Here is an 18,005-nt window from a genome sequence, read left to right as displayed (position 1 = left end):
TAATACACTCAAAGTGTGTGTACATGTCGCGAAATCTGTACGAACTCAGCAAGACTGTAAACAATATTCTTTTCCAAAGCTTTACTTTGACGAACACCGCCAACGTTCCAATAATTCTCTCGTTGTAACAGCTAAAACTTTCTAACAATCTACTTTAAACCACAATCTCCTGCAGTATTCATAGTTCGCCTTGCGTAATACTAGCTAGTATTTTCCCACAATCACGAGTACATTAAAATCCCAAATCAAACTATTGTAATATGTCTATATTTAATTCTGATACCCAGCAGTACGTTTCCCCTTTCTTGTTAGGCGGAATAAACGCATGCAACTACAGCATCCCTCATACAGTAAATCAGCTAAAACTTTTATGAAATATATCCCACTCTCTAATGCAATCCTTTAAAATTTGGTGACATAGTTAATATTTACTAGGACATTTAATTAATGGCTTTACTCGTAACTAATATTTCCTGACACGTACAGGCCTACAAGTGTTTTTACTACCAAAATAACGACCATCGCCGCCCCCTGTCTGGGTACGTAAACAGTCTTTTTTTTAAGTCGCCGCGTTTCGAAGAAGAGACGTTGTTTTGGAGTCAGGAAAAATTTTTCGCACATGGGCTTTGTATCAAAGAATAACTTAAAAATATGAAACTCCTTTGGAGTTATTGTAGGGTTAAGAAACAATTTCTCGCCATCAAATCATAATAATTCAAACAAAATCAAACCAAACAAAACAAAGAAACAAATCAAAACTAAGTATATCAGAGACGATCTATGGTGTCAAAAGCGGAAGTATCAGAGATGTTTTAAAGTCGTTTAAAGTTTTAAAGTTGGATCTCATCCAAAAAAAAAAGAGCAGTATACGCACTCGTTTCGCGCCTTGAATTCTTGGATGGCTCCATGAACCCTTCTGTTATTCGTATAAAAATATTTTTTAAAGCGATATATCATAATGATGTACCGAGCTCTACGATATATTTCGCCGATTGAAACGAGATATTGCTGGACCGAAATATCGCTGCAACGAGATATCGCTGTAACGATAAATCACAGGAAAGCCCCCATATTTTGTCGATTTATCATGAAATGCGCGATATTTTTTTGTCTATATATTTCCGATATCACGGAAGAACAAAGCCCGATTACAACCTCGTTCCAAGGGTCATCTTCCCGCCTCTTGGAGCAAGAGAGGGGCGAGAAGATGAGAGACTCTGGGAACGAGGTTGAGCCCGATATTCGACGATACTCATTTGCATTACTTCTACCTTTTTACTGTAGGCTGGCTTTTAAACTCTTCGTGAAAGTTTTATGCTTAGCCTACCACGTCCCAGCTCATTGATTATCCCCCCTGACCTTTCCTATATTCCAATTATAGAAAAACAACCCCTTATCTTATTCACGAAGAACTTCCGGGTCGTAATTGCGGAAGCTCAATCTCTCCTTTTGACCTTCCAGCTACACCTTCACCGGGCATATTGCATTAACAGTCAGACTGGGTTGCACCTCAAACCAAGCAAACGATAAGAAACTTAATTCAGAAACTATGAGAGGATCTTATATACTTCTTAGTTTAGTCTTCATTTTAATAACCCCCGATGTTTTTTACAAGGAGGCTTCCTCTACAGGTAAGCGTGTAGATCACTCCTTGGTTTTATCAACTGAGTCGATGATGTAAATATTTGTCATCGTTAAAGGCTTCCAAAGCCATAGTTTCGCGCGCAAGCGCTTTGCTCTAGCGAAAGGCTAGCGCTGAAAACGTCAGCTTTAAAAACCGTTTACGGTCGCCAATTTGCATTATCAATCTAGTTGATGACGGCCAAATGATCTTTTAAGACCCCGACCCGGCGACACAGCACCACAGTTTCACTAGAAACGTAACCCCTTATGCATTTGTAGAATAATTTTCGTTCGATACTGGATAGCTCTGGATCTCGCCGGAGTTTTCCACAAACCTTGTGGATCTGTGTGTGTTGTTCGTAGAACTGATGCTGCCTTAAGTTGTTAATGGGCTCACAGGGAACACTCATTCAAATGTTCTGAATAAGACATGCAGCCAAGTAGAAACACTTTAACCTCGCCATAGCTTTTCAAACGAGAAAGATTGTCGAGGAATCCTTAACCGAAAGGTCTTTAGTCGGTCAATGAATGATTTATTTTAATAGTGCACATCAGACGGCCTCTAGATCTACAGTAATAATGTGATTTTAACATTTGGGTTACATGTTTTTATTTACTCACTCGTGTGGTTTTCAATTATGTTATATTACGAAAGTGCAAGCTAACTTCTTTCGCTTTTGCCGTTTATCGCTATTTAATTACAGCCGAAGAGCGACGAATTTCGGATGAGGATACCGTATACTATATCAAAGTCTTTCGAAAATGATAAAATCGTAATAACTCAGTGAAAACCCAAACACAAAAACCAGTGATAACTGAACATGTTTTTGTGGTTACGGTTCACTAAGTTAGTTTCCGCTGTTCAAGTTTTGCATATCGTGAATCCTTAAGCTCCCAAAATCTCATTAGCAATTCTCCTTACTCTCTGCCATACAACCCATAGGTTGCTGCTTGATATTTTTTTATATTCTCATCACTTGTATTCTTGACAATGTATTGATATTGTAAGGAGAAATTCTGTCTTGGTCGACTTTGGCGATTCCCAAACTGGCCTTAAACAGATCATGGGTAATGAGATAGAATAAATATATGAAAATCATATATTGAACTGCGGTATTTGATACGTATGATGCACGATCCTAGCAGTAGATAGCGCTATTTAAGCAATAGCGAAATTCAGACCTGAAAAAAATCAGGCCTGTTCGGGACTCGAACCACTGACCTCTGCGATACTAGTGCAGCGCTCTAACCAATTGAGCTAACAAGTGCATCATACAGATCATGGGTAATGTTGTGCAAACGTAGTCTCCGTCAAAAATAAGTTTAGAACAAGTACAATGTCATATATACTAGGTATCTCACTGCAGACAGTACTGTTTCGGCCTTCTGGGCCTCATCAGTGCAGTGCTAATGCTATTTTTTTTATTCTCTTTAGGTTTCGAAACTATGACGCCAATTGCTTGCTCTATTATTAAGAAACAAAAGAGCTCTTTTGATCTTTAAGTAAACTGGCGCCTATACGTTATGGGTTATTAGTGCTCTGAGTACCTATTAAGAAGAAGCCACCTCAGTATTATTGATAGATATTCATCGTTTGATTGCAATCGATTGATATATAGCTTGTGCATGTTTATAGCTGGCGCGGTGCGAAACAGGATTAACTTTGCCACCAATAGAGACCAGTCAACGAAAACCATGCTATCAATCAGTTTTGTCGATTATCGATGGTAAAATCGTTTAGAAAAATACAAATGATTACTCGATGTCGATTGTTATCGATTTTCATCCGGTGACCACGCGATAATAGCGGATGAGTGAACACACGAGGCAAGTTTAGATCGAGCCGCGTTCTTGAAGCGAAGCGTCCTCCTCGGTACAGTCAGATGTCAATACAAGGTTTGTTTATTGTTCATATTTCCTTTTCCATAGAACTGAAGCATCGGTGCAACGCTCCATGTCTCTTGATCGCAACTGAAGACCGCATATTGGCTTTAGATTATGTCAGGAACTCAAGTTTCACAGTCATTTCAAATCTATCACATGGTGTAGCAATAGACGTTCATTACAACCTGGGCTACATATTTTGGAGTGACGCAACAGAACGAAACATCAAGCGCTCGAATATGGACGGCACAAACATTGCAGTTATCCTTAATAATACGGACTGTGATGGATTAGCTGTGGATTGGCACTCATTGCGGTTATACTGGACCGATTTAACCAATGATACGATATCGGTATCAGACTTCGAGGGAAATAATAAGCGTATTATGTTTTCCTCAGAGCTTGATAGGCCAACAGGAATTGTTCTCGACGTACAAGAGGGGTAAATATCTAAATGTGGTAGAACCCGCTCATAATAATAACTCGGTGTGTAATACAGGGGGAAGGGAGGAGAGATGGGAGGTCTATAAAAGTCTTTTATTAAGCGCTCTAAACAACAAACGTGTTTCGTTACAATGATAAAGTTGAGATCGGACTTCAGCATTATCAGGCGCCTCTGACAGCCGCTTCAGTCCATGTAACGATCTCACCTTCTCGCTCATCCCACCCACAGTAATCACCACCTACAGAGGACATCCACCGCACAGTAATCTCGTGCGTGGGAAATTAACGTCTCCTACCCCTAACCCTGCAGGAGACGGGGCCCACGGTTTATTCGTCCTTATCCGAGAAGACTAGAATATCTATCCATTTCTTGATATTATAGAAAGATAGTAGATTCTCCTCCGTTATTTTAAGACCCTGAGTATTGGTCCGGCCGGGGCTCGAACCCTCGGCCTCCCGCACAACACAATCCGGCGCTCTAACCAATTGAGCTAACCGGGAGGCGGTTGACTTAAGTTTACTTCTTTGCAAAAACAGTTGAAATGCAATTGTTAGAGCTCTCAAAACTAACTGTAGTGGGCGAAGATCAAACTTGATGCATAAATGGAGCATGCGTGAAACTATGAGAGAAAATATCTAGTAGTAGCTTAACGCTTTGATTCCTAAGAATGATTAGCTTCTAGTTTCGCCGTACAATGTCACCCCCCGAATCACACTTTAAGGTCACGAGAAAAACGAAAATGATCACCAAGCAAAGAGAAAATTCTCATTTCCAGCACCTCCGGTAATTTATAGAGAACATATAAAATATAAATGCTGATGCTCGCTGTTATCTCTTTGTTTGATCTGCAGATTGATGTTTTGGACTGCTTGGGGAAATACTCCGAGAGTCGAGAAATCAACTTTAAACGGGACACAGCGTGTCGCTATGGTAACATCCAATATTACATGGCCAGATGGTATAACTCTTGACAGACAAAACAAGCTTGTTTTTTGGGTGGATGAACGAACAAATGCAGTAGAATCCGTTGATTACGATGGTAACAACAGGACTTTGCTTTTGCGACAACCTGGAACTCCCTTTATTGGAGTTACGTTCATTTTGTCTTACTCATACGTCATTGAGTGGGGTCGTAATTGGGTTTACAAAGTCGACGCCTCCAATGGATCAGTTGAAAGCATTTTAACATTTGGTTTCGGCCAGACTATGGGACTCGTTGCCTATGACAGCTCCCTGGTATCGCCAGGTTTGCAATATAATAATACAAGTTTATTACATCCATTTTGCAATCATTGCTCACATTTCAATCTGGTTTGATCTTCATTTTATTGCTCTCCAGCACAATTTTCCCAGCCAATGAGAAAGCTTACTGAGACTAAATAACCAATCAGCTTTCGATGCTTGTTTGAAGTAAATTTTAAAAATCGATGACTGTGATTAATTACAGTTCCTAAATAATGACAGATGGATGTAATATAGTGGTAAATAATGACAGATAGATGTAATATAGTGGTAAATATTTGAACATTGTGTCAAGCAATTGGTCTGACCTAGATTCCTTAGCGTATCCTTAGCACGTGCGTGTTCAGTCGAACACGCACTTGCTGGCTCTCTTACGGGGTGCCAACGGAGGAGTCTGGGGAGGAGTGAGGCCTGTTGGTAAGCCAGGTAACCGAGGATAAGAGTTCTTTTTCGCGGTAGTTGTTACATTTCTCTTTTCCTTAGCATTTCATTTTAAATTCTAAACATTTTAGTGGGATTAGATGCATACCAAATATGTTTATCGTACTCGTTTGTGAGCTTCTTTTGCGTTGGGTGCGACCGACTGATAAAATGTTAGATTTGTCATTTCGGCTGCATCGGTTCACAAGGATCACTAACTATTTGAAAGTAGTTAATAACGAAGCCGATAGCTATTTCTATATCAAAATGAATACATGCCGATAGAGTTTCCTTTTTGGAACAATTATGGGTTTGACGTCGCTTCTTTGGAGACATTTACCGGCAGAATAAATGGAATAAACTTTTAATTGCATTTTTAGGGTGTCCAGTGCTACCTGCACCTTTGTACGGAACAAAGCTGGGATGTCCAGGGATTGAAACAGTGAAATATGACGCAGTATGTCACTTGTCATGTGATGATGGCTATGTAAGATTTGCTGGTTCTAATTGGAGGAAATGTCAGAATGATGGCACTTGGAGTGGACAGGAGTTTGTTTGTAAAAGTGAATGTTAAAGCAAATACTTTGAATTCTCTTTCTGTCGTGAGATACATTTTTGTCTTTTTAAGGGTTTTAATCGCAGTCAACTGGGAAAGAAAAGGCGTAAATACTGCAGAGTTTTTGCTCGCGGGCGTGAATTCTCAATCTATCTTGAGATGTCTTTTTGTCTTTGTAAGGGTTTTAATCGTACTCAATTGGAAAGCCGGGAAAAGTCGTCAGAACTATAGAGTTTTTGCTCGGGGGCAGAAATATGTTTAGGCCCGACCTCAGTGTCCAAGTTGCTCGGCGAAGGTAAAAATAACTTTTAGAAGGGCGTAAAAATATTTTTTCCCGCGAACATAAACTGTAAAACCATCATCATCACTTCAATGGGGTGGCTTGAGGTATTTAAAACTAAGAAATAAGAGCAACATAGTCTGAACAATGACGCAAGCTGCGCACGAGCGGGCTTAAAGGCTGTCTCTACTTTAGCCCGCAAAAGTCGCCTCAATGCCCTACAAAGAGATAATAAGTAAAATTTATCTCTTGTTTTAGCTGTCTCCTGCCCGCTGCCAACCAGTGGTGTAATGGTAAGGTGCAACACCAGCGAAACAGAGATGTTATATGACACAGAATGCAAGTATTTTTGTAAGGAAGGATCTGAAGTGACTGGTTCAGTCGTGAGGAGATGTGACAAAAATGGAAAATGGTCTGGAAAAGACTTTTTTTGTACAGGTATAAGTGTTGTGAACCATCAGTTTCATAGAAATTCAATTTAATCGTTTTAAAGAGTATCGTTATCAAGACTTTTTTTTAATCGTATTTTTTTGTCTGCCTTTTCTATTAATGATCTGTTATTAAGGTCGTCAGTAAGTAATTCATCTTTCGCTATGACTATAAATTGCGATGGCGAATGCAACTTCGGTCAGCATCTTTTTTGTGGTTGCGCGGGTGATCAAGTACATTGACTTATCAATGTGCGAGCGCGTGAAATGCAAATGAAACGACAAACTTGGATGACGAATTGATACAAGCTCGTCAACAGTCTTTTGATGCTTAGCCTCGATTATAGATTGTAATCGTCAATCTAACATCGTGGCGGCCGATCAGGTTCATGGGCCAATCGATGTACAATCGTAAAATGTAAACGAATTGACGACCTAGGATCACGAATTGATACAGGATCGTCAACAGTCTTTTCATTCTTCCCCTCGATGTTAGATCGTGATCGTCGATGTAACATCGTGGCGGTCGATCATGTTCATGGACCAATCAATGTTCAATCGTAAAATGCGAATGAACTGACGACCTTGGATCGCGAATCGATATAAGATCGATCTTCGATATCATTTCACATTTCGCAACGATCATTGATCGCGATAGCCGATCAAGCGTCGTTGGTGCGTTCTCATGTAGCAGAATGTATGCAAATTTGTATGGACCAATTGATGGCAATTGTCACTTTCTCCGTGTTGAAGTTTCAGTAGCCATACATTTTAATTCAAGTAAAGACGCTACCTGCGGGTTCGATAACTGACCTCTTGTATATAGTAATACTTTTTTGCAAGTTTCTATCTTGAAGCCGTTATTGCGATATTGCAGCTGATTCTATTAGAAGCAGCGGAATTGAGGCTTTTGATTTAGATAAGGAAACAACTGACAACTGAGGTAAGCTTCAGGTAACGGCGGGATCGCTATAACGGAAAAAGCTGACCGTGTTCGAGGCAGAAAACCGGTTTGGGTTTCTCAGTTAGGTTGGTAAACTTCCCACTGATGAGAAATAAGTTCTCTTCTGGATATCAGAGTTTAAAAAAAATCTGACAAAAAAATTAAAAGCAAGGAATGATTTCCGAGGAAATGCAAATGATGGCTTACGTTATTATAATTACACTTCTGTTGATCTCCTTTTTTATTGCTATTGCATCGGTTGCTAACATTTTACATCAGCATATCATAATATCCATCATTGTTATTACATCTTCTTAGGGCATTTACAAGTACGGAACTAATCTCTTTTGCAAGTAACAACTTGTACTTGCCACTGACTCGTTGCTAAATAATTTAAACAACCTGTTTCCAAAGCAACAGTGAACTCATCGGGTATAAGAACAACAACATACGATTCGGTATGTAATCTGATGTGATATCGATACGTTCTTATGTAACAAGCCAACTTACATTCAAATAACGGCTGGATGAAAGCTGAGGGGTTTCATTACTTTTACCTTCATTGCCACAGTGAAACGTTTTGAAAGACGGGAGATTTACTACAAGTCTCACCAAGTGAAATTGGTCGAGTGAACGTCCAAGTCATGTTTCCATCATTAGATGTCATGATTCTAAAAAGAGGTGGAGGTGGACAGACAGAAAGCCATGATAAAGTGAAAGCTTAAAGATTTCTTGATTTTATATAGTAGCCCCTAAGAAGGAAACTCATTTGCAATTATTTTTTTTATTTTCCTTCCACTTTAAAACTGAAAAAATTCCTCTTAAGGTTTCTTCAACGCGGGTAGCAGTTCCCTTGGAAAGAAACACTTTATTGTTATTATTATTATTATAACTATTATTATTATTGTTATTACTTGCACTACTAAGCCCTACATAAGATAACATTGCATTAAATACGAACAATACTTTACATTGCTAATTTACAATACTGTAATACTATATATTAGTGACAATAATTAAATTACTTAGAACACTATGATTTATTAACAATGCACGGTTCACATGTAAAAAATAATTATTTCACATGCACTAATTAAACTTACAATACGTCATGCATGATTTATATGTTTTATGATGAAACACGTTAAGATGCTTCTTTAACAAGATCACGTGACAAACACAAACCCATGCCCCTTGTCGTTATAACAACAGCTGTTGCTTTGCTCATCACCAGAGTTATATGACCCACCTCCACCGCCACAGGAATTTGAGACGTTATCCCCACTAGCACCCCCTGAGTAGCCGCCTCCGCCTCCAGCACCCCCTCCACTACCGTACGCTCCTCCTCCTCCACCGGATCCCCCATGGGCATTATTGTTCTTTGCTCTACCTCCCTCTCCACCCTGAAGGAAACCTTTTCCACCCTCTCTTCCATTGCCGTAGCTCCCACCAAAGTTAACTGAGCTTCGGCCGCTTGTCAAAAAGCCTCCACCTCCTCCCCCTGTGGAAAAACATTGCGAAACGTAGTTAAGGACTGGTTTTTATCTCTTGGGGGGGATGTGGGGGGGGGGGGTTGAAGATTTTGATTCTGTCGCTGTAAAATATACCTTATTCCCCCATAAGGCAATGTAAAACTATCATAAACCACCCAGCTCCCTTCCCCTCCCTCCCCCCCTTACTAGCAGTTACATAACAGTCAGTTTTATATAGTTCCCCCAACGACTGATCCCACCTCCGTTTCCCCGGGGAACCATGTGACCCCCAAAAAATCCTCCATCCCCAACTAGTGATATACATTAAATAGTCGCTAGTTTCGTTTCGTCTTAGCCACGACAATGTCTGTCGTTTAGGAAAAGTAGGATAATGATACCCCATGGGGCTTATGTCTCAGAAACAGCCTACTTTTTCCTTAAGGGTTAAACCTGTATAATCATAAGCCACTAAGCTTCATCTCAAGCTAATGCTAACCCTGAAAAAAGAAAGACATCTCAAAGAATAAAGAAGAACCTATAAAGCGACTCTATTGCTTCCTAAATCTATTTCAAAATTTTTGAATAAAATTCCACTTTCACTTGAATGAATGTGATGAAGAGTCCATAAAAAAGCCGCTTCAGTAAAATAATTTGCAACTCTTCAAAATATGCATTTAGGTTGAACTAATTTACGGATTCTCAAGTTTACCTGAGTTACCATGGTCAGCGGTGTTTGCTCCGGTACCATTACTTCCTCCAGACCACGCGGGTGACCCGTTTGAATATCCTGGATTCCCTGATGTGCTTGTTGTAGCGTGACATTCTGTTTTCGAGGACTGCGGTGACTCCCTTCCTCCACCTCCCCCGGCTATAATCAGGGGGGTGTTATCTGAACGTACCACGAAACTACCACCTCCCCCTCCGGCGCTAGATGCAGCCCTATTGAGACCCCCTTCTTGGCCCACCAGGATTTTGAGGGTCTCTTCCTTTTTCAGTTGAAAAGTGCCGATCATCCGTGCTCCAAAACCGCGATATTTTCCTACGTTTGTTGTATCGTAGCCACCAGTGGCGCCCACTGCCTCGATTCTGTACCGGGTAGTGCACGGTAAACGCCACTCCTGGATTCCCGCCTTAAGTGTCACATGACCATCATGACCTTGGCCTTTGTAATAGCTGCCGATTGATGAAGGACCGTGGCGACCGCTGGCTCCAAGATTGGTAAAGTTAGCCGTAAAATCTACAGCAAAATGAAACAGGGTAAAAATCAACACATAGATTCCATCCTGACGTGCGTTTGATCAGTAATAGATCATAGATGACGTTGAAATGTGGTGAGAATGAAAAAATGGCACACAAGGCGCAGTTGAATATTTCACCGATTTTCTTTCACATTTTGACGTCGTCTGTAATCTATTGCTGTTCAGACGGACTGCAACACGTTCTCAATGGTGACGTCATCAATGGGCCCGTCTTCCAATCGATCATGAGTAAGAACCAATCAAATCGCGTGCGTAATTCAGCTTATCATATGATGCTTATTAGAGTATGATTGATTGCGCGCATGAGCACTTGATAGCTCTGCATGGAATTGCTGTTTAGGCCCACTGGTAAACGCCTTGTTAAGTAAAATATCCGATTTTTAGGCCACTAACACTGTTAAAACCGCCAACTGAGACAGGAACACTCGTTTGTTTTGAACCGGCACAAGAGATTATAACTGCCTCCCGGCTAGCTCAATTGGTTAGAGCGCTGGACTGTTGTGCGGGAATGGTAAATTGGCCACCGTAATGATTACAAAAGCTGACGTTTCGAGCGTTAGCCCTTCGTCGGAGCGAATGTTGTGTGAATGTTGTGCGGGAAGCCGAGGTCGATGGTTCGAACCCCGGCCGGACCAACACTCAAGGTCTTAAAATAACTGAGGAGCATGTGCTACCTCTCTATAATATCAAGAAATGGATAGACATTCTAGTCTTCACGGATAACGACGAATAAACCGTAGGTCCCGTCTCCTGCATCTATTAATTAGTTAATTTGGTCAGGCAGAGGACGTTCAAGAATCCACTCACGAAATTACTGTGCTGTGGTCTGGCCTGTTTACTGGGAACTGAGGGGAGGGGGCATCTTTAAATAAGTTTTCTTCGATTGTTTGTAAACTGCTGATGCAGTCCGGCCAAAGTCCCCCGAAAAGTGTTGTGATGAGCATTTGATCATATCCACATGTTAATTTGCGCAATATAAATATTAAATCATTATTATTATTATTACTATTATTATTATTATTATTATTATCGTTATTAACTGGTCATAATCTCTTGGGCGATAATAATGTAAAACGAAGTGACTTTGGACAAAATTAGTTTGCTGAAAATCTGATACTTATTTTCTTCATTCTCAGGTGTTCCCTTCCTCAGCTTAATCACAATTTAGCTGAAAGCTGATTTTCGTCTGTCAATATAATATTTTTATGAATATAAGGTGCTTCAATTCAATAGGAATATTTAAAAAAGTTACTATTAAATAACAAAAGCGCGCTTACTGTTGATTTATGAGGTACAATTCTACTATAAAGTCCTCAAAGAATAAAAAGCTTTTAAACTAGCTGACCTTTGACTGGACCTTGAAGAGAATGAGGCTGTGAGTAAAATAAAAAAAAAAAAACTATAATTAAAATCATGATTATCATTATCAAAATTTTAAGCTTTATTGTCTTAACATCGTCTTCTTTTTAAGCAGCATACAGCAATATCACGAGATTTTAAGAGTTTTTCTGTGACGAGATAAAAAAAACTACCTCCAATCCACGAAAAAGGCAAAAGATTACAAACAAATAAAATGTCTATCTAGTAAAATGAAAACAAAAAAAAAACACGAAAATGATAGTAACAAACCAAAAACGAAAAAGAGAGGCCAAGGCAGATTACAAATACTGATTATTTCAAAATTTAGCCTTGAGCCATTTCCAACCGAAAAAAAGTATTCTCCATACTTTTGCATGAAAACAAGTCCGGCGACCCATTCTTTTTATTGTTCCAATATGATAATAACGTCGAAAGGAATCATCAGAAAAAAAATTAGAAAATTCTACGGAAGGAAATTTGTGATGTGTGAAAATTGCCTTTTTTTTAGATTTTCTGAAATTCCGCAACGTAGAATTTTTTAAAAATCTTTGTGCATTTTCCTTTTCAAGTGCCAAAAGCAATCACTGAAAAAAGTCAGGGGGTCACCGGGTTAGTTTTTGAATTATTTAAGTCACAAGCTAAAAACTGCGTCTGAAGAAACCTATGAAAGCGTTGCCATGGAAACTGCTAGTGACGAAATGACACCTATTTTTGGATAACCAATTATTATATAATTCAACCCCGTAAAAGTGTTCACCTGGCCTTGGTCAGTCTTTCCGTTGTATTCTTTCAAAGTTACAAACCATAAAAAAGATGAAAACCGGTACGAGCCACCTTAATGAGCAAAAACAATCGCCCTGCACGTGCGTTTAACATTTTGGTACATTTCTTTGCCGTTCTCTGCAAAACAACAACGTGAAATAGCCAAACTTTAGGTTTTCTCAAGAACGTGAGTGCATGACGTTTAACTTTTCTTTGAATTCTTTCTCCTTACTTTAACGCCATTCGTGGTGATATAGTCCCTGAATAGTTCGCCAGCATTTTCCACGTGAAACACATTGGAATAACCTCGAAAGAGTTACAGAGACGAAAATTTAGATTTCGACACGACGTTTTCGTTGCCGTCGCAGTTGTCGTTGCTAAAGCTCCCTAATGCTTTACGGGGGGGGACAACGGCCATTTAGGCGTATTTTGAACTTTTCCATTCTTCGGAGAAAAAAAAGCGCGATAGAACTTTTTGATATAATTTTTGAAAAAGGTTCATTAAAAGGGTCTTTTAGAAAAAATAAAATGAATTACGAAATTTTGCAACTATCGGCGGATTCTCGATATTTACGGTCAGTGGCTCTTAAAGCTTTTTTTAATTGCTATCAGTGACAAAGCTTGCCTTCCGTCGTCTAATAGGGGATTACTAGTTCATCCAATACCCAATTCCCCAAACTTATACATCATAAGAATTGTATGGCAGACAGTAAGGAGAATTACTAACTAGATCTTGGGAGTCAAACTGGTGAAGAGTTTGGCATTTTCTCGTTCCCCACCTAACATATGAATACTCCATGGGAAGGTACGTAAGGGAGGCTTAAAACTCACATTCAGGATAGGATCACAGTTAGATAATTCATTTTTGTTATAGAGGGTCGGTTATTTACACGAGTTCTTACCCAAACCAGGGTTTTACGCAATCTGTTGGCCTCAGTCTTTCTCTATATAAGAGAGTTAATTTGATCAAAAAATGTCCTTCCAATGTACGCTTACGTCCCTCTCGACCCTGTTCACAAAAATAAATGTTCAGTTAAAAGGTTCAGTTAAAAGGTTCAGCCAAACTGAGGATTGTTTAGGACGCGGTTTTGTCTAACGGCTAGGCTTTGTTTAAATAATCAGACCAAAAGTTTTTGGATCCACAGATGATATCATTTCTATTCAGAATAGGATAAAATTATGTTTGTTTAATGACGATTAAGTCTAAACTGGAGTCAAAAAAAATTTGATCTGACGATCTCTAATGATCTCTAGTTTCTTGGACTTAAGCCATTGTTGGTAGATTAAATGTAACTAAGTGTCGCCATTGTCTTTGCTTTTGTTCCTTAATATAAAACCGATGATAAATATCTTATTTCTTTGGAATTCAGTTTTTTCTTAACTGTTATTTAAGCTGGAAAATCCAGACCTTACACAGCCTATGTATTAAAGGTTGACTTATCTAAAATTCATTTTATGGTGTGCATTTAGAGTGCTCTTTAAGTTCCACGATCGTTCAAATTTTTTAAGAGGAAAGGTTCTTGTATAAAACGTTCGATTTGCAAGAAGTTATTGGAATCAACAGCCTAGGGAACCTCCCCACCCTAAACACCCTTAACTCTTAATCTCCCCCCCCCCCGTCTCCCGCAAAGAAAATCTTCAACATCTCAGTCTGAACATAACTCTTTTAATGCAAAGTTGATTAAGTCGATTAAGTCAGTAGTTTGACAACAGAAGTCGACATTATATACAATCTATGAAACCTGTAAGACGCATAAAAACCTCTAAAACTATATAGAATGGGCTGTCAAGCCCAAGAGCTAATGGCGAGCATCTCTGAATAAATAAATTAATAAATATTTCATATCAAAATGATATGCAAAAGCTTATTAACTGCTCATATCAAAACGTCCTTGACTTAAACTAATCGCTAATTCATACTATAACACTGTCAAACGAACAAATGCATCATTTCGTTATAAAATCACCGCACAGCTTTGTAACAAAGGGATGTTCATTCTATCTGAACAGAGTTAATAGAGCACTTTGGATCTTTGCTAAGAAATCCCAAATAAAAACAAGTGTCTCGTGAATAAAAGGAATAATTATAAGACTTTACAAATGTGAGTTCGTAGAGATTCACTTCCAAATCTTTACCTGTAACTTACATTGGCCTGCACTTGTCATAATCCCCTTTACACTGTAACCTTCACTTATTGGTTTCTCGTGCCAGCCGTCGTCCCCTTTGAAAGGGTTATGATCGTAGTACATGTAGCACCACATATCATAGTCAGCTTCTTTCTTACCGGGGTATACCTTAGCATCCCACCAGTTTTCAAACAAATTGCGGTCGAATGGTACACTGAACATGACTGCCACGGTCTTGTTGTCATCTGGGATAAAGAAGGTAATCACGCCTACACTTCCTCTTGGTAGGCCAGTTGGTTTCGTGGCGGCATACAGAATTGCCTCCTGGCTCTCCACGAATTCGGGTAAAACATTTGAACCTGGAGAACCAGAATAAAAGTACGTATTCATAGACAGACATCTTGAACAACTTTAACCTATAATAGAGCTCTATTTTAATATTCTAACTATTTAGTATATGTGCTATCTCCTTAAGTGTATTTAACTTTCACCCATCCGTAACTGCTCTGTGGTAGTTGCCAACTCGAAAGCTTGGCTGCTTTGGCTACTACACACTCTTTCCACTGCTTTGTGTAAATTCCGGTATAGTTACATCTCTCTCCTTTTTTTTCCCCAACTTTTTCTCTTTCTCGTTGTTGTATTTTTAGTAGAATAAGTGTGAATAAAAGAATGAATGAATGAATGAATGGATCAAAGTACATGCAAGAAAAGCACGCTAACTCAACGTTGACAGTACCCAGGCTACAGAATTTATCTCTTGCTGAACTGTATATGCAACATCGAGGGAATTTTCAAGAAGTAAAGTCGTTATACCGGCATTACGCTCGATGAACCGAGTATACCGGCGTAATTCATTTGATCCTAACAGCCGCTAACTTAGCAGCAGCTTTCCTTATTGTTTCCAATTTTTTTTGTGCGCATTATTTAGAATGGTTTGTCGACTCGATGACCTCGATTAAAGTTGCTAAATGACGATTGTGAATCTTCCCTATTGATTACATATCAGCCTCAACAATCGTATTCGTACGTAAATACCTACCTTGAAAGACGGAGGACAACATACTACAACCCTCAAGTCTGTCAGAGGGTGCTTACGACGAGCACTGCGGATTTGTTTACTAATATTGTGGTCTTGCGTGTTCACGTGACAAGGCACTTGACTTTTGATTAATTCGAGTTGTAAGAAGGTTTCTGCTTAATTTCTGCCGAAGATTAGAAATATTATTCAGTGACACGCAGAAGGAACAGCATTCTGAACTTTTCTGAGCAATTAAGAAAAAAACAAGTGTTTTGCAAAGTCACCCAAGTCATCCTTCGTGGGAAACAATTGTGTTATTTTGATAAATTTCACATGACTGCAGAGTGTCCCGGGTTGGTGCGGTAATGCGTGACAGAATTTAAAAAATAATAGTAATCTTAAGCATCCCCCACGTACGACACTTGAGTATGTTGCGAGAAACTGCAATTCAATTGCTGCAGTATGATTTAGGTAAAAAGTATATGTAATCACATGGACCCGTGGGCAATTTTAACGCATGCAGAAGCCACTTAATATAACTATTACAACATAGTTCATAATAAAACTCCGAAAATGTAAACTGTGGGACAAATTGTCTCTTTCTTATTACCTTTGTCATCTCTTGAATATTTCAAAATCTTTTTTGTCACCTCAGCGGAGAGATTTTTCACAAATGTTGACTAACAGAGCGGAAATGCTTTCATTGACCCAAGTTCTTTCTTCTAATTAATATAGTCAAGCAATAAGGCAACTTTCCAGGCTGTTATGCACTTATTCATAGAATTCATAGACGCTTCACACAACTTTTTTCACAACCTAAAAAGAGAGTTGATCCTCACTGTAATAGGCTGCGGCTATTGGCGGTTAGCTCAGTTGGTTAAGGCGCCGGATTGTGATGTGCGGGAGGTCGAGGGTTCGAGCCCCGGCAAGACCAATACTCATGGTCATAAAATAACTGAGGAGAATTTGCTACCTTTCTATAATATCAAGAAATGGATAGATATTCTAGTCTTCTCTTCTGCAGGAATAGGGGTAGGAGACGTTAATTTCCCACACGCGAGATTACTGTGTGGTGGATGTCCTCCCCTGGGGTGGGAAGGGTGGGAATATCATCTGCACTGAAGAAAATGTATATTGATATCAGTGCAATATAGGTGTGTCTCACAAGGACTGGGAACTATCTCATCTAGACGATTGACAAGCTAACGCATGTTCACAGAACTTCCGCCAGTCGTATTGACAATATTTTTGTTAATAATCCCGATCAGGTTGTTGTAAGTGGCAACCTTATTACTGATGTTAGCGACGACTTCTAGCAGTTTTGTGTTCTTGCTTCGACGATAGACCGAATCAAACAAAGGCGAATCAAGAAGCGTGATTTCTCAAATTTCTGTTCTGACACTTTTAATGATGAACTTGTCACAACTAATTGGAATTCAATCATTGAGAGACCCGGTCTGGTATAAACATAGATGAGATTTTCACGTCATTCTACATAACTTTTAATAACATTGTTTATTGCATGGGTGTGTCTCACAAGGACTGGGAACTACCGAATTTACGAATTTGATTGACTGAAATCAATATCGAAAGCGGTCTAGATTTTCCCATCTAGAGCGGCATCTAGACTGGTCTAGAAAAAAAGGTACAAAGAATAAAAAAAATTGGAGTATAAGACGTAGCCATATAATGAACATCTTATTGACCGAGCTAGGTCGGTCTGTATGGGAGAATCTTACTAACCTCCCGCTCGGTTAACAAGAACTAAATAATAAGTTAATAAGGTTGCGAATGAAGTTTTGAAAATGTCGGTACCAGGTAGCCAAAAGAACGACTCCTAGAAAGAAAATGAAACTGTTTTTTAATAGCGGCTGTTGTGGCTAAAATTGCTCACAGAATTTGTCGGGTTATAAGATACAACGAACTGAAATGCACAAGAGCGAATTCCGAGTTTCTCCGCCACTTAATCTCTAAATAAATGGTTATTCCATAACAAAAATATATATCAAACAACAACAAACATATGAAACATATGTGTGAACTGCGGTTATGAGACGTATATGAGCACGATCCTTCGCAGTAAAGCACTATTTGAGCAATAGTGAAAATCAGACCTGAAAAAAATTTCAGGCCTGTACGGGATTCGAACCACTGACCTCTGCGATACTAGTGCAGCGCTCTACCAAT

At 39.3% G+C, this 18,005-nt stretch overlaps 2 protein-coding genes and 1 pseudogene across 4 annotated transcripts; 1 reads left to right on the top strand and 2 right to left on the bottom strand.

Moving 5' to 3' along the window:
- Positions 1-1,424: 1,424 nt before the first annotated feature.
- Positions 1,425-8,933, top strand: LOC148729760 (low-density lipoprotein receptor-related protein 6-like). Of its 3 annotated transcripts, XM_088760454.1 has the most exons (7): positions 1,425-1,631; positions 3,553-3,949; positions 4,804-5,198; positions 5,995-6,177; positions 6,709-7,821; positions 8,140-8,279; positions 8,393-8,933. In XM_088760454.1, exons 1-5 carry the CDS (start codon positions 1,550-1,552, stop codon positions 6,930-6,932), a joined length of 1,281 nt encoding a protein of 426 aa, XP_088616580.1. In that variant the 5' UTR covers positions 1,425-1,549; the 3' UTR covers positions 6,933-7,821; positions 8,140-8,279; positions 8,393-8,933. The 3 variants fall into 3 exon arrangements, with proteins under 3 accessions (XP_088616580.1, XP_088616579.1, XP_088616578.1); XM_088760453.1 differs by lacking the exon at positions 8,140-8,279; XM_088760452.1 differs by having other exon boundaries at positions 8,140-8,933.
- Positions 8,934-8,987: 54 nt separating this feature from the next.
- On the bottom strand, positions 8,988-10,597 carry LOC148729759 (uncharacterized). The gene is made up of 2 exons (XM_088760825.1): positions 10,003-10,597; positions 8,988-9,322 (listed from the first exon to the last, which is right to left on the bottom strand). Exons 1-2 carry the CDS (start codon positions 10,304-10,306, stop codon positions 8,988-8,990), a joined length of 639 nt encoding a protein of 212 aa, XP_088616951.1. The 5' UTR covers positions 10,307-10,597.
- Positions 10,432-15,861, bottom strand: LOC148729758 (DELTA-stichotoxin-Hmg2b pseudogene; annotated as a pseudogene).
- Positions 15,862-18,005: the final 2,144 nt, after the last annotated feature.

The sequence above is a fragment of the Stylophora pistillata genome, chromosome 5 (genome assembly GCF_964205215.1).
Source record: "Stylophora pistillata chromosome 5, jaStyPist1.2, whole genome shotgun sequence".
Taxonomy (NCBI): Eukaryota; Metazoa; Cnidaria; class Anthozoa; order Scleractinia; family Pocilloporidae; genus Stylophora; species Stylophora pistillata.
The sequence above is the reverse complement of the archived record's forward strand: the minus strand, read 5'-3'. Positions and strand labels throughout refer to the sequence as shown.